This window comes from Lucilia sericata, unplaced genomic scaffold, assembly GCF_015586225.1.
Source record: "Lucilia sericata isolate MDLA Ls3-8-SP2 unplaced genomic scaffold, ASM1558622v1 Contig000938F_arrow, whole genome shotgun sequence".
NCBI classification, from domain to species: domain Eukaryota; kingdom Metazoa; phylum Arthropoda; class Insecta; order Diptera; family Calliphoridae; genus Lucilia; species Lucilia sericata.
Window position 1 is genome coordinate 56130 of NW_023994924.1, and position 17282 is coordinate 73411.

The 17282-nt window shown below is 25.3% G+C and overlaps 1 protein-coding gene across 2 annotated transcripts in view; it reads right to left on the bottom strand.

The window, feature by feature from the left end:
* The window catches only part of LOC119609142 (homeobox protein cut), a 99523-nt gene that overhangs the window by 15644 nt on the left and 66597 nt on the right, over positions 1-17282 (bottom strand). The window contains exons 3-5 of one of the 2 annotated variants that reach the window (XM_037963854.1): positions 4427-4926; positions 3290-3447; positions 1087-1845 (exon numbers count right to left, since the gene is read on the bottom strand). In XM_037963854.1, coding sequence (XP_037819782.1) covers positions 1087-1845; positions 3290-3447; positions 4427-4926 — 1417 coding nt within the window. Of the gene's footprint in view, positions 1-1086; positions 2563-3289; positions 3448-4426; positions 4927-17282 lie in introns of both variants that reach the window. The other variant, XM_037963853.1, reaches the window with a different exon arrangement.

The following is a 17282-nucleotide window of genomic DNA, read 5'->3' on the forward strand; positions in this document are numbered from 1 at the left end:
AAAACTGTAAACCAGCTTAAAAACCACTAAAATTATACTAAACTCCTAAAAATAGGCTACAATTTCTAAAACTCCTTTATAACTAAAAAATTTTTATGAAAATTTCCTCAAAATATCATTAAAAAACTAAAATTTATAAAATTTCTTTAATTTTATAAAAATTTTTAAAAAAGTACTTAAAATTTCCAAAAAGTACCTTATTGGTACTTTTTTAAATTTCTTCAAAATGTCAAATTTTCTTTATATAAATGATTTTTAAAGCAAATTATGTAAGATAAGTCAAAAAAAAATTAGTACTTTTTAAGTACTTTTTGTAAAAATTTTTTAAAATTTCCAAAAATTTTTATGAAACTATTAATAAAATTTCTTTAAAAAACCAAATATTACAAAATTTTTCTTATTTTTAATAAAATTCTTAAAAAGTGGTAGAAATTTCAAAAAAGTACCTTTTTAGTACTTTTTTTAATTATGTTAAAATGCAAAATTTTCTTTATTTTAATGATTTTTAATGCAAATTATGTAAAATTAGCATACGAAAAATAGTACTTTTTGTAAATAAGGGGAAATTTCCTATAATTTCCAAAATTTTGTATGAAACTATAAATAAAATTTCTTTAAAAAACCAAATATTACAAAATTTGTTTTATTTTTAATAAAATTATTAAAAAGTAGTAAAAATTTCAAAAAAGTACTTTTTGTAATACTTTTGTAAAATTTTAATAAAAAAAAGCTAAAAGTAGAACTAATAATGTTACTAACTAGAAATTTTACTATTTAAGTAAAAAAATTAGATTTTTATTAAGTACTTTTTAAGAAAAAAGGAAAATTTTCTGGATTTTGTTAGAAATTTTCAAAAAGTACTTTTTCTATAAGCTTACTCCTTAAAATAGGCTTTAATTGTTGTCATTACTAAACTCCCTCGAAGTATTAATGAATTTGCTTTAAAGTCATCTTAAGCCTTAACATAGGCTAAAATTTTGTAAAATTTTTAAAGCTGATCCTACATAACCTCACTTTATTCAAAATTTTGTGTGGATTACAGTCTAAACTATTTAAAAAAAATTAAACTCTAGAAAAAAAACTTACCTTTTTTGGGTATTAAAGATTTGAGCAGCATCACTGCATTATCATCACAAGACCAGGCATGCATTTTGCGATAACTGTCACGACCCTTCTCGGTCAATTTATCCCAAGGTTTGGGTTTCGACAGCAATTCCGAAACAGTGCCCTGCGATAGACCCAATATATATTTGGCAAATATACGTTGACCAATATTGTGCACCGACAGCAATTCACGTACACGCCTAGAGATATGCAAGGTATCCAAAGCCTGATTGGCATATTTGTCCATATTGTAACGTAACATTTCCTGTAGTTTAGCCTCCATGGGATCACCCTTGGGGATCAAAGACTCACCCAAACGACCGGCCATAGAAGTGCCGGGGGGCAATTGTAAATCATCGGCAAAACGGAAGTGGCCACGTTCTTGAAATTGGAATGGTAAACCAGGCAAAAAGCCATGAGGCAAATGTGAGGCATGACCAGCGCCCATATGATGACCCGTGGGTGTGGCACATAAACTATTGTTATTATCCTCCAGATTCTTAAGTGAGCCATTCAAAGATAAACTATGATGATCTTCTGAGTTCTGGCGTTGTTCCTGCAAATTGGGGGTGCTGGCACTGGAGGCCGAGGAGTCATGATGATTAAGAGCAGACTTATCATGTTCCGACGTTAAATGGCCGGGCAATTGATGGTGCAGGTGGTGGTGATGATGATGGTGGGGCTGTAAATGATGATGGTGTGAAGCAGCGACGGCGGCAGCTTGAGAATGTGAAAAACCATCTGCAGAACGTAAAGAGGATTGAGTTGTAGAAGTATTAGAGTTGGGAGTAGAAAAAGTAGAATTAACTAATTGACTAAGCAAAGTGGTGGAGGAGGGACCACAGGGTGGCTGAGACTGTGGTGTTGATAAATGCGTTTGTGTGGAGGAGTGAGGTTGATGATGCAGTTGATGATGATGTTGGTGTTGTAGGGGCTGATGTTGCATAAGCAATTGCTGTTGTTGTTGGTGTTGATGATGATGCTGCTGCTGCAGAGAACGTTGTTGTTGTTGCTGCTGCTGTTGCAAATGTTGCTGATAATTATTGTTATACAAGGCTTTGCTGTTATCAAAACCCCGACGCCAATAAGTATTCACCAATTCCTCACCCAATAAAGTGCCAAAACGTTCCACATTCTGTTTAAACGAAGAAGAAACTTCTTCGATATCATTTTCAGTTTCTTCTTCTCCTTCTACTGGTTCTTCTTGATCATGTTCTTCAAGTGGCTTAATTACATGGGCCTCTGAAGTTTGTTCGGATTGTTTTATTTGAGAATTACACTCTTCTACCACTTCCTCTTCATCATCATCATCATCGAGTATTTCAATTTTTGGCACTTTTGAGGAGCTGTCTGTAGTTAGCTCTTCATTGTTATGTTCTAGAGCTTGAGTCTTTTTATCAGTTTGTAGTTTAGAATCTAAACTTTGAGGCTCTGGCTCTTCAGTATTTGTTAAGCTTACTGTTTTATATATATATTTTTTTTTGATTTTTTTGAAATACAAGAAGAATTATACAAAAGTTATAAAAAAACCTTAGTGTGTTTTTAGGGATTTTTTGAAATTTTTTTTTAAATATTTTATTTTTGTTGAGATGAGAGAGTAAAGTGAGTAAAAGAGAGAGTGAGATTGTTTGATTTGAATGGCAAGAAAACTTAAAAAAAAGTGTAAGAGCAAAACGCCAATTTGTAAGAACTTAATAAAACTGTTTTAACATGCTTAGCAAACTTGTTGGTTTTTGCTAGTGGTATTTAATAGATAACATTTTCATTATCTTTATAATAATATTTATTTTGTTAAGAAAAAGACAGCCATAAAACTTGGCGCCTATTTGAAATGTAAAAAAAGTACATAAAGCCGCCCACAGTTTTGCCTTTTTTTGTTAAATATAGAATGCTTTTTATGGTATAAAAATGTCCATAATTCTTTTGTAAAAAACCACACCAATAAACACATCAACAACAACAACAACACAGCCATAAATATATAAAATTTTTTCCAATTCATTTGTTTAAGTTAAAAAAAAAACTGAATAAATTTCTTTGTTTGTCAATTAGGTAAATATTGAAATTAAATAATAAAATGTTTTTTTAAGGAAAAAAAGAAGTTTAATTTAAGAAAAATTATAAGGTTTTTTCTTTCAGTGTTTAAAGTTGTTTTATAAATACTAATAATAAGAAAAGCAATTACCTTCGTTATTCTTTAATGCCTCAGCAGCTACCAAAGCTTTGGTTCTTTCCATTAATAATTCTTGGAATTTATTGGGATCATTATTGCAGGCTGCTGCTGCGGCGGCGGCAGCAGCAATGGCATTTTGTTGGCTAATCGAGTCTAAAGATAAGGGTGATCTAAAAAGGAAATAAAGCAAAATTTTTAAGAAAAAAAAATTATTAGAAAAATTTTTTTTATAAATAAAATAAAAACAAAAATTTAAAAATATTGAAATTTTAAATTTTTTAAAATTTAAAATAAAAAATTTCTAGTTCAGTTCTAGTTTAGTTCTAGTTCAGTTCTAGTTCAGTACTAGTTCAATTCTAGTTCAGTTGTAGTTCAGTTCTAGTTCAGTTCTAGTTCAGTTCTAGTTCAGTTCTAGTTCAGTTCTAGTTCAGTTCTAGTTCAGTTCTAGTTCAGTTCTAGTTCAGTTCTAGTTCAGTTCTAGTTCAGTTCTAGTTCAGTTCTAGTTCAGTTCTAGTTCAGTTCTAGTTCAGTTCTAGTTCAGTTCTAGTTCAGTTCTAGTTCAGTTCTAGTTCTAGTTCAGTTCTAGTTCAGTTCTAGTTCAGTTCAGTTCTAGTTCAGTTAGTTCAGTTCTAGTTCAGTTCTAGTTCAGTTCTAGTTCAGTTCTAGTTCAGTTCTAGTTCAGTTCTAGTTCAGTTCTAGTTCAGTTCTAGTTCAGTTCTAGTTCAGTTCTAGTTCAGTTCTAGTTCAGTTCTAGTTCAGTTCTAGTTCAGTTCTAGTTTAGTTCAGTTCTAGTTCAGTTCTAGTTCAGTTCTAGTCAGTTCTAGTTCAGTTCTAGTTCAGTTCTAGTTCAGTTCTAGTTCAGTTCTAGTTCAGTTCTAGTTCAGTTCTAGTTCAGTTCTAGTTCAGTTCTATTCAGTTCTAGTTCAGTTCTAGTTCAGTTCTAGTTCAGTTCTAGTTCAGTTCTAGTTCAGTTCTATTTTAGTACTAGTTCAGTTCTAGTTCAGTTTTAGTTCTAGAATTTTTATTAAATTTAAAAAAAATTTTGAAATTTTTTAAAATTTTTTATGAAAAAATTTGAAATTTTTCAATTTTTTTTTTTTTTATTTTTTAAAATTAAATTTTTTGTTTTATACTCTACTTTTTACTTACTGTGTTTCCTTTTTGATTTGTATATCTTTAACAGAATCTTTAGTATTTGTACACTCTTCCATATCTAAAGAATTTTGATTATTATCTGCTCTAACTTCAGATGAATCCTCTTCCTCCTCCTCTTCTACTTCATCATTATTTTCTTTTTCCTTTATTAAATCACAGTTTCTATCTTTAACAATTTCTTCGCAATCATCATCATCATCGTCATTCTCCACTGGCTCGTCAATGTTTTCAATATTAACAATATCTTGAGCCTTAGTTGTTTCCTTAATCTCTAACATTTCACAGTCTTTGTCCTCAGACTCGGCTGGCTTCTGCTGCTGCTCTAGTTGGTTTTGTTGTAAAGCTTCATTTATTTGCTGTTTATCCAATTTGGATTCTAAACGTATTATATGCTGGCGTTTGGCTTCCAAATGTTCTTCTAATCGATGGATTTGTATTAAGTGTGTTTGTTCTACGTTTCTTAAACGTTTAACTTCTTCGAATAAGGCTTTAATCTGCAGAAGAAAAAAAAAACAAAAGAAATTAAAGAAAATTATTATTAAATAAAAAAAATTTTCTTAATTATTAATAAAAAAAATAAAACAATAAAAAACATCCTGCAAAAAAAAAAATAAACTTTGTCTTTCATATAACTTCTCTCGAAAAGAAATTATTGAAATTTCCCTTGTCAAATTTAGCCAATTATCATATTTTCAACAACACAACAACAACTATATAACAAGAAAATTGTTTAAAAACTTCCACGTCTTGAAAATCTTGCAACACATACTCTTTTCTTTTCCTATCTATCTACCTAATGTTAACTTGATACCTTTGCTTACAACAACAAACCCCCCTTTAAAATTGTCATAAAAAAACAACAACACACATATGAGCTGTGATTTTTACCCTTATGTTAATTTTATTAAAAAATTTTATGTTTTTTTATATATATCCATATAAGAAAAAATATTGTTAAAAAGAAGTTTGTTCAAACAAAAAGAAATTTATTGACGAGCCTAAATGTATGCTATAGAATTTAAACGTTGCTTTACAAGTTTTTGTTATACACCACAAACTGTTGGTTGTTTAATGGTAGTAGTTGTTGTTGTTTTTTGTTGGTATTTTTATGATATATACCTTGAAAAATTTTATTTTATAGGCAAAATAAGCCTTAAAGTATGTTATACAATTTCTTTACTTTTTATTAATATTCATTAAGAAGGTTTTCTTTCTTTCGCTGTAGCAGACAAAGGAGGAGGGGAGTTTTTTGTTAAATAATAACATAACAATCAATTAGGTTTTAAAATTTTAAAATCTATATTTGGTTTTTAATAAAAGTACAGCATACTTAAGGGTTTTTTGTTAAAAAAAATTAATTTACACAATAAAAATTTATTTTAAAAGTGTATTTTGTAAAAATTTTAGTTTAAAATAGAGAAATTTCTTAAGAATTAAAAAATTTTCCAAAAAAGTACTTTTTTGTTAACTTTCCATAAAAGTACTTTTTGTTGGTACTTTTTTAAATTTTAGTAAAAAACTATAAATTGTTAATTTTGTTGATTTTTATTCAAATTTAATTAATTTATTAAAAAAATTAAATTTTTTTTAAAAAGTAGTGAATTTTTTGAAAAAAGTACTTTTTTGGTACTTTTTTCAAATTTAACTAAAAAGCTTTAAATGGTTTATACTAATGATTTTTAAGCAAAATTAATAAAAATTTTAACAAAAATTATAAAAATATAAAAAGTACTTTTTAGGTACCTTTTGGTACTTTTTATTACTTTAAAATTTTGTTAAAAAAATTCAAAATTTATAAAAAACTTAATAATATCATTAAGATATTTATTAAAAATTTTACAATATGAAAGAAAAAAATATTTTTTTTAAATAGTAGTGAAATTTTCAAAAAAGTACTTTTTTGGTACTTTTTTAAATTTAGCTAAAAAGTTTTAAATTGTTTATATTAATGATTTTTAATCAAAATTAACAAAAATTTTGCAAAAAATTTAAAAAAAAATAAAAAGTACTTTTTAGGTACTTTTAAGTACTTTTTGTTACTTTTTGAAATTTTGTTAAAAATGTTCAAAATTTGTTAAAAACTTTATAATTTAATGATTTTTAGTAAAAAATTTAAATTTTTAGAGAAACAAATTTAGTACTCTTTTTGGGGTACTTTTTGCTTAAGTGATAGTTTTAAGACAATTTAAAGTTATATTTAAAGCTTTTTCAAGTTTTTTTTTTGAAACTAGTAATAGTTTTTCAAGTAGTTAGCTAAAAATAATTGCCTAGTTTTAGGCTTTTTTTATAGCAGTTTCACAATTTGCGTGTTTGTAACCAGTATAACTCTTTTTTCCCCATAAACACATGTGTGTTTATAAAGTTGTCATATACATTTAAATCAATGACAATAAATTTTTGTTTTATGGTAATTTTTAGGCGGTAAACTATTTACAAAGACACACATGTTAGTTAATAAGTGGGTTTTAACCCCCCTGTCCCTTTCCTCCCCGGACTTTTCTTTACTTTACTAATATGATTATTGCCAATAAACAATAAAATGTTGCCAACGCAATAAAATGCAATTATTAGAATTAAAAACCTATAAAAAACTCATGTTCATATACATAAACCTAAAAACAAACAATAATTTATAAATAATAATAATAATAAAAATTAACATAGTATAGACAAGAGACATAGATAAATTAACAAAGTTTTTGTAAAAGGCATAAACTTTAATGTTATACAGAAATCAACAAAATTAGCATATGAGTCTACACATGTGTTGGATACATACATACATACATATGTATGCATGTATGTAAGAGTGTATGTGTATGTAACTTTTACCTTGTTTAAAAGTATTGAATATAAAAGGGTGTTTTTGTTTTTTTTTTACCAGATTTCATAATTAATCAAATAAAATTTATTTTTTTTTTTTGGAAATCTTTTATAAGAAAGACACAAACCACCCCTTTTTTATAGAATTTAACAAACAAACAACAAAACTAATTAGTTATAGACAATGTTGTCTATCATCTTAATAACTCAAACTCAAAATTCTAACAAATTTCAAACTCTGAAGGAAAAAAATAACTTTAAGCAAAAACATCAAACTTCAGCTGTCGTCAACACTCCCCTTAAAATATGCTATGGATTTTATTATGCAAAATATGTATACAAAATAATCAATGACTTTTGTTGTTTATTAATTTATTTTTGTATTATTTTATTTCATTTTTTTTGTTGCTATAAAAGTTGTATTAAAGGATCTTGGTATTAAGACACTCTTACACCACCCCTCCCTCCCCTTTCGTTTCAATGCCTTAATAAAATAAAACATTTTCAAATGGTTACAAACTGCCAATTATTAATGAAAATTCTGTAGATCCAACTGTATCATTTAAAATTTTCTTAGAGCTAGAAAAGTTGTGGCATTGTTGGTAGGGAAAACCAGAAAGTTTTTAATATTTTCTCAATGTTCTAAAGTAATCAAGTCATAAGGTAAGCAAAGAATAGATGAAATTGTGTGTAGACAATTTTGTAATAAAATTGATAAATTAGTTTTTTTATTGGGAAAGGGTAGAGGAGAGAAATGTTTATAAGTTTAAAGTTAAACTTTTAAGTTTTTATATTTTTGTAAAGAATTTTTTTTTTAATTTTTCATTTTTTTTGAAAGACAACTGTACTTTATGTAAATAATAATTTTTGTATAGAAATTTAATTAATAACAAAAAAATAAACCCCCTTAAAAGTATGCTTTACTTAATAAGCTTTAACAAACAAAGGGTTAGAAAAACTAAAGCCTATACATAGGCAGTAAAAAAGTAAAATAATACTTAAACACTGTTGAAATCATTAGAAATCAATGATATTTGTCACTTCTACTCTTACATATTTGTCTCTAACATGTCCTGGCAAAAGCAGCCAAAACAAAATCCTTTTGAACAGAAAAAAAAACAAAATTTTAACCCTTTATTGTTTTTAAAAGGCAAAAAAGTATTAGCTGAACATGTGAGTTAAGGAAATACAAAAGACATTTGTGTATTTAAATTTCAATATTTATGTAGTGGTAATATTTTTAAAATTTTTCTGCACGACTGAATTTTAATTTCTATACAAAACAACGTCAAAGTCATATTTATAGCAGGCTAAAAGTATGCTATAGATTTTAAGTCAATAATATAGAGAAAAATAAAACAGTGGAGTTGAAAGGAAAGATATGTGTGAGTAGAGTTATTAAAAGTAACTGTCTTAGATGTTAGTGTGTGTGTAAGAGAGAGAGTGTGTGTGTGTGTGTGGTTGCTGTAAAGTGTGTTAACAATCGTTTGTTTTTTTGTTGATTATTTATGTTGATGATGAGTTTGAGTGGCTGCTTGGCAATTTTGTTAATTACAAATCGGTTTTATATGTAGAGTAGATATTATTATTTTATATTATTGTCTGAGACCTTGTACAGCTTCTTATCATATGAGGGTTGTTTTTTTTATTATTATGATGATTTTTAAATCGTATATATTGTATATATATTTTATTTGTCTAACATGAGTTCGATTTTTAAGAGCTCTTCTTTGTATTCATATTTACTTTTTGTTTCATGAATTTTGTGTAAATTATGAAATATCCCTTGTTTTGTTTTTGTGATTTTTTTTGTGGGTTTTGGTTTTTTGAACATAAAGTGACCATCATTCAAATGCCAATGTCCAAGTTTTTTTTTTGTATTATTATTAAAAGGGTTTAGAGGGCCTTTCACATATGAGTTATTAACAAAAAAAGGACATTTTTTAGAGACAAAAAAAGGTATTTTTATATTTTTAATATGAATGTCATTTAAATGATAAAAATTTCCCCCCAAAAAAGGGAAATTAAGGGAAAGAGCAGAGTTTTAAAAAAAAGATAAAAGCTATTTTTTAAATAAATCAATAATTAAGGCAGAAAAAAAGTAAAATCTTATACCCTAAAACAAAGTAGCTTTAAATAAAACAAAATCTATAGCCTAACTTAAGGCGTGCAAACCTAAACAAAAACAAAGTCTAACTTAAGGCTTAAACTTAAAGTTAATTAAGGCAGAAAAAAGATAAAAACTCACTTGCTAATACAAAGTAGCTTTAAATAAAACAAAATCTATAGCCTAACTTAAGGCTTGCCAAACTAAACAAAAACAAAGTCTAACTTAAGGCTTTAACTTAAAGTTTGTTTATAGATTAGACTGCTAAATAACTTTAAATAAAGCCATAAACACTGCCTAACTTAAGGCTTTACAACTTAAACAAAAAACAAAGTATAGTTTAAGGCTGATAATATGCATTCCTTTAGATATTTTTCAATTTTTTTTGTTTTAGAAAAATATGATTTGTGTTCAACTAAAACAACAATTTTTCTTATGGAAAAAATAAATTCTCATAAATAACACTTAATGATTTTTTGTGGTTTCATTATCTTCAATTCCTAACACAAACAACAACAACAACATTTTATAATATTTATGCTACATTAACTGTCAGTCACTAAGATAACCGGTATATCATTGTTTTCAGCCAAAAAAAAGCAAGGAAAGAAAGACACTGACTGCATCATCAACAGCAGCAGCCACAGACATAAAAATGCTCTTTTCTAGCACGATAATCATCTTTGTTAATGTCTTAATGTTAGACATATTGAAAAATCGTGTATTTTGCAAACAAACTACTTGAAATCTAGGTAACACCCTACTCCTACCCCTTAACTAATACAAACAACAAAAAAAACTAATAATAATTTACATATGCAGCAAGGAAAACCACTTACATGTCTTGCTTTTTTCCCAAACAGTGGAAGAGTTTTTTAGCACAGCTTAACGTAAAAGTCAAGGATTACAAAACAACAATAATATTTGAAGGGGTTTTTTGTTGCTGTAGTTGTTGTAGTATTATTAAGGCAAGGAACAGGTCATATTTATACATATACTTTTTAATTTATTTGTTTGAATTTGAATATTTTTATTTGGGGTTTTTTTAGTGTAAAAAAAAAAACAAAAGAATAATCATTGAAATTGTTTGGTTATTTTTTTCTACAGAAAAGACACAAAGGAAGGAAGGATAAGCCATTAGATAGTACAACGAATTTATACTTTTTTTGGGGGGGTATATGGGGTACACATATCAAGCAGGGTCTCAATGAGTTATAAAAATTTATGAATTATATTTTTTTGGATTTTATTTTGGGAGGAAAAACTCATACCTTAAGCTTACAAGAAAAAATAGAAATATCTAACTAAACAATTTACAAAATATGAAATAAAATATTAAGGGCAACCAAGTCAAGAAACAGAAATAAATCTAAATCTTGATTTTTGCTTTAGCAACATGTAGAGGCAACTTTTTTTTTCAAACAAAACTTTAAAATGTTTCCTAAAGAAGATAAAAACTTAACAAAACTTTAGTTATTCTTCTCTTTAAGTTTTAGCAACATTGTTGTGATACCTAGTATAGCAACATTGTTTGGCAACTTTTGTTGCTCCATATAATATTGTGACGTACTAAACAAAATTTTCTATAAATTAACTTAAAATGTTTCAAAGTATAAGAAACTAACTTAAAATTTAGATTTTTCTGCTAAAACACCAAGTTGAGCTAAAATGTTGCACAACATTGTTAAGCAACATTTAGTAAAATTAACTAAAATTTATTTTTTTTCTATGTAATTAAAGTAAATTTTATTAACATTAAACATTTTTATTAAAAAATACCAAATTTTTGTTAAGCAACTTTGTTGCAAAACCATGTTGTTGAGCAAAATTGTTTAGCAACATTTGTTAAAATTTACTTATTTGGTTTTTTATTTAATTTTTCTTTAATTTTAAATAAAAATCTTGAATTTTTGTCAAAAGTTCCAAAAATTTTCTTAGCAATTTTGTTGCTCAACAATGTTGCTTACAATGATCTGGACAGTTTTTTAAGAAATTTTTATAAAATTTAAAAAAATTTAGTTTAATTATGTTTAAAAGAGTTAAAAAATAAAATTTTCTTGATAAAATATTAAGTTTAACTAAAATGTTGCTAAACATTTCTTAGCAACATTTAGAAATTTTAAACAAAATAGCTTTTTATAAAGATATTGCCGGTAATTATTATAAAACTTAATAGTTGTTGATAAAATTTAAAATTTTTGTTAAGCAATTTTGTTGCACAACAATGTTGCTTAACTTAACATGACGAAATTTAAGGGAAATTTTCATAAAATTTGAGTATATCATAAAAGTAAATGATTTATAGAAAAGTTTAGCTTTATTTTGGGTTAGTTTTCTTAATTTGAGAATTTCTGTTAAGCAACTTTGTTGCACAACAATGTTGCTAAAGTTAATATGGTGTAATTTAAGGGAAATTTTCATAAAATTTATGGATATGATAAAAGTAAATAATATATAGAATACCCTTAATAAAGTTTAGCTTTACTTTGGCTTTGTTTTCTTCATCTGAGGCAGGAGTTTTTAGAGAGAGAAAAAAAGGACAATTGTGATGTGTTACACTTATTGTCGAAATACAAAAGTAACCAAACACATTCTAACTAAAAATTATTATTTATTATGGACCAAATGCTGATGTTCCTGCTGCTGCTGCTGCTCATCATATCCTTACTCATAAATTATTGTCTAGACTATGATTTTCACAACCATTTTTTGATTATGATTTTACGAAAAAAAGTAAAAGGTCTTCTTGTCTTGTGAGTTGTTGTAGTTGCTGGTAGAAGTAGCTAGCTAGCAACATACGCGCGATATCATATCAATGTTATAATATTGACTGTATAAATATGAGTTGTAAAACCAACCAACAAAAAAATTCCCAAAAAAAGGATTAAAAAACATAAAAGGACTTTGCTTGGTTATAAAGATGATGAGTTAAGTAGTAGTAAGCCAATTTTTATTTCTATAAACAAATATAAATGAATGTCAAAGATATATATGTATATATTTTTTGAAAGCTAAAATAAAATATATTTTTGTTCAGAAAAAAAAATGGAATTGATGAGTAAAGGAGTAAGTTTGGTTTGTTAAAAGTTTAACGAATTAGAAAATATGAAATATGTATATATTTGCCCAAGATGTGCTTTTGACGTTGAGTCCATAATAAAATTGATTAACAATATACAAATAAAAAAAAACGAAAGGATATGTCTGCTGGCAATTAAAGTATTACCAAAAAAAGGTTTACAGTTTAAAAAAAAATTTCAATAAATTACTTTAGTTTCAAATTTTTCTTTAAAAATTTTCAAAATATTTAAATTTTTAAAGGAAAACCTTTTGCATGTAGGTTTGCTTAAGTTTACTTTACATTTTTAACATAACTAAATACTCTAAGGAATTATATGCTTGTTATAAGCTTTCAAAAAAACGTGCAGAAAAAAATTTATAAAAAAATATATAAAATAATAAGTAAACATTGTATACATTGTAAATTTTTTATAGAAAATCCTAAAAAAAAACTAAAGAGAGCATAACAATTTTTGTTTTGTTGCTGTTGCATATTTGTCTCTAAAAATTCCATATTTTTTTGCTGCAGCAGCAGCTAAAAGGAGGAACAAAAAAAAAATAAAATTTTGTTATATTATTTATTTGTTGTCTTTCTTGTTTGATAGACAATTGTCATCTACACAGGTATCTCCTTCATATCTCTAGCTCTAGCTGATGGGGAGGTTAGTCAGTCTGTCATCCTCTAAAGGGACTTGGAAGGTATCGTCAAGCTATTGTTTGTTTGCCTTAGACTCTGTATTGAAGTGTATGCAAAGTATATATAGTACATAAGTACATTTAGCTAGAAAAATGGCATTGCAGCTTTAATACCTCCAGGGTCTACTTGTTAACTTGTACATACCTATACACACACAAACAAAACAAAACAATATAACAAATACATGGTGTATAATAGTGTAAAAATATCTTGTTATTATTATTTGTTACTTCTTTTATTTATTTCTATACCAAAAACAACAAAAAAACAAAGATCTTTAAAAAAAAATCTACACAAATAATTTAAAAATAATAAACACTCACGGCAGGCAATGACAATTTCATAAAAAAAATAAATAATAAAAATTAAAAAATTATATATTATTAAAATATTAAAAATTAAATTTTAATTTTTACAAAAATTTTCTAAAAAAATAACAAAATATTTTATATTTTAATAAAAAACAATATACAACCTAAAAATTTCCTAGAAAATCTTGCTTTTTAATAAAAAAAATTTAAGGTTAGTATGCATTTTTGTTAATATCTTGAAAAATCTACCAAAAACTAAGAAAATATTTTATACATTTGTTAGAAATTAATAAAATCTATTATATAAGTACAAAATTTTCAAGAAATTTCCATTTTTAGAAAAAAAAATTTTCAGGTTAGTTCGAATTTTTATTAATAACTTGAGAAATATTGCAAAAATTAAGAAATTATTTTATACAAGTTGTTTGATTTGTGAAAAGCTATCGAATTCATTGAAAATTTGTGAGAAAATCCCATTTTAAGAAAAATTAATTTTGAGGTTAGGTCGAATTTTTGTTAATAACTTGAGAAATATTGCCAAAATTAGGAAAATATTTTATACATGTTGTTTAATTTATGAAAAGCTATCGAATTCATTGAAAATTTCTTAGAAAAACCTGTTTTTGAAAAAATATTTTTTAAGGTTAGAAAACATTTTTGTTAATAACTCAAAAATTATTGCAAAAATTAAGAAAATATTTTATACATATTGTTTAATTTATGAAAAACTATTATATTTGTAAAAATTTTTCTGGAAAATCTCTATTTTGGAAAAATTTATTTTGAGGCTAGGTCGAATTTTTGTTAATAACTCAAAAACTCTTTAAGATATTGCAAAAATAATTTATGCATGTTGTTTAGTTTGTTAAAAACTCTCGATTTTTAAGAAAATCTCCAAGAAAATTCTGTTTTTGGAAAAATATTTTTTTAAGGTTAGAATGCATTTTGTTTAATAACTCGAAAAATCTAAAAAAAAAGTTGTATTGTTTATTGAGATGTATGTATTTTCAAGTAAAACCAAAATATTTCTTTAGAATTTTAAATATTAAATAAATATTATTATTTATTAGAACTATTTTCAGCAACATGTTGCTAGTCCATTTTTTACGTCTCATTTGTTACACGTTTTTTTATGTTTATGTTTATTTTATTTTAATTAATAATTTGTTTTTTATTACTTTTTATTCTATTTTAATATTTCACAAAAAATAAAAATGTTTCCTCAACATTGTTGCTTCAACATATATGTACATATGATTTTCCTTTTCTTTTCTGAGTATTTAAATTAACTTAACAACTTTTCTTGAATGTTTTATGACAGTTTAACATTTTTTTGTTTAAATTAGTGTAGATAAATCATTTTTCTAAATACTATTATGATTTGTTGAAATAGTTTTATGAAATTTTTTCCATACCTCAGAGAACACACTCTTTTATGCCTCCCTCACTTTTTGGATTTTTGTTGATTTTTTTTTATAGAAAAAAAAAGCAATCGATGTGGTTTTGTTTAGTATAAGAAATAAATTATTTTTTATGAGTTTTATAATAAACAAAACAATATTTTTTTTTTTGTTGTTTTGAAACAAAAGAAATTTTTTTAATAAAATATTTATTTATATAGATTTTGAACAAAAACAACAACAAAATTAACCTCTATAATTTGTTAAATCTTTAAAGATAAATTTTATGGCATTTTTTTGGGCTTTAATATAGCTGCCAACATAAAAACTCGTAAATTTTAATAAAATTTATTACATTTTCTATATAAAAAAACTAAAGAAACAAGTCAAAAAAAAATCCTCTATATACAAAGGTATATAAGCAATTTGAATTTAATATAAAAAAATTAGCTTAAAGCTAAGTTAATTAAAATCGATTTATAATTAAAAATCTTTACTACTACTACTACCACTTACTCATTACTACTGTTTTAATACATAAAATTATATTGTGCATTTAATCTTCAAAATCATCAAATACACTCGTGGATTTTTTTTATATATTTTTTCCTACAATCTTCAGTTTGACTTGGTTATTTTGTTGTTGTTGCAGAGTATTTCATGCTAGAAATATAACATTGAAACGGAAATGATGGTAGTATTTAATAGTCCGCAACCGTAATTAAATAAGCTGGATTTTTTTCGAGTTTTTTCTTTCTGTTTAACCACATCTTTTGCTCTTAGTACTCTAAATTTGTGTTGTTGCCTATAAAAATTTACCCTTAGCATTTGTAGCAGAAAAAAAAGACCACCAGACATTAGTTAATTTCAATGACAACTTTTCCTTTAACTTACTTACTTTTTTCTATAAAATATAAAATAAGTATAACCACCAATTAATTACTCTATAGACATTACAACTTCAAGCAAAAAGTTGACATTTTAGTCTGCTTTCCTTTAAGAAACCAAAAAAAAAAAAATTCTGCTTTTCAAATTTATTCAGCTAGAAATCATCATTATCTTCATATATACATATACGAAATGAAATGAGCAATTGTTCTTTCAATTAGAAATTATGTTCTTTTTATTTTTTTTTTTGTCTATCATGATGATTTTGCATGTTAAAATCAATTTGTGTTTATGTTTAATCCTGCCTAACATTTCTATCTTCATTTTCAATTTAATTTATTGCCAAAGTTTAGTTATTGATTTGTGTGTGTGTCGTTTGTTATGGTAAATTTCATATTAAGTATGATTTTGCATGTGTTCTACACATTAGATTGACACAATTTACTTTTTCAAACTTCAAATATTTACACACATGTGTTTCAATCAAATTTAACATATACAAAGTTACGTTTTAATAAATAAAAATCATTAAGCTAATAAAACAAATGGTTTCTTAAGCTAAAAACTATAAAAAACAAAAAATTTTCATTCTAACCTCAAAATTGATTTTTCCTAAACTTAGATTTTCTTTAAAATTTTTAGCCTATCCGTGTCATTTTAATACATAAAACAACTTGTTTAAATTAGTTTTTCAATATCTTAAATAGTTTTCGAGTTATTAACAAAAATTCTTCCTAACCTCAAAAAATATTTTTTAAATAAAGCGATTTTCTTGGAAATTTTTAACAAATTTAATAGTTTTTCATAAATTAAACAACATGTATAAAATATTTTCTTATTTTTTGCAATAATTTTTGAGTTATTAACAAAACTTCATTCTAACCTCAAAAAATATTTTTCCAAAATTGCGATTTTCATGAAAATTTTTCACAAATTCAATAGTTTTTTATAAATTCAACAACATGTATAAAATATTTTCTTGTTTTTCACAAAATTTTCCAAGTTATTATCAAAACTTCATTTTAACCTCAAAAAATTTATTTTCAAAAATCGTCTTTTCTTGAAAATTCTTAAAGTATGTAATAGATTTTAACATTTTATTTAAGATGTATAAAATATTTTCTTATATATATTACAATATTTTCTTATATTTTCTAAATTTTTTTACACAATTTTTTTTAAATTATTTTATTTAATCTTCGAATGTAAAACATTCATTATAAATAAAAAAAAAAACTTATCATCCATCATTTAGATTACTGTCATTTTTAATTAGAATTCTTTTCTAAAAGTGCTGATTTTTTCTTCTATAACTTTATGTGGCCCAACCTACACAAATCAATTAAAAATATTAAGAATTCAATTTCTATGAAATTGATTTTTGTGTTTCTTCTATATTTTGTGAAAATTTTATTTACAAAATTGTATAAATTATCCATAAATTAAAATGATGTCTTTCGTACAGCAGCAACAGCAATCAGAGACAAGTAAAGACGATGAGATAAATGATAGCTGATGCTGCTGCTGTTGCTCAAGTATATAGAGAGAAGATGTCATTTTAACT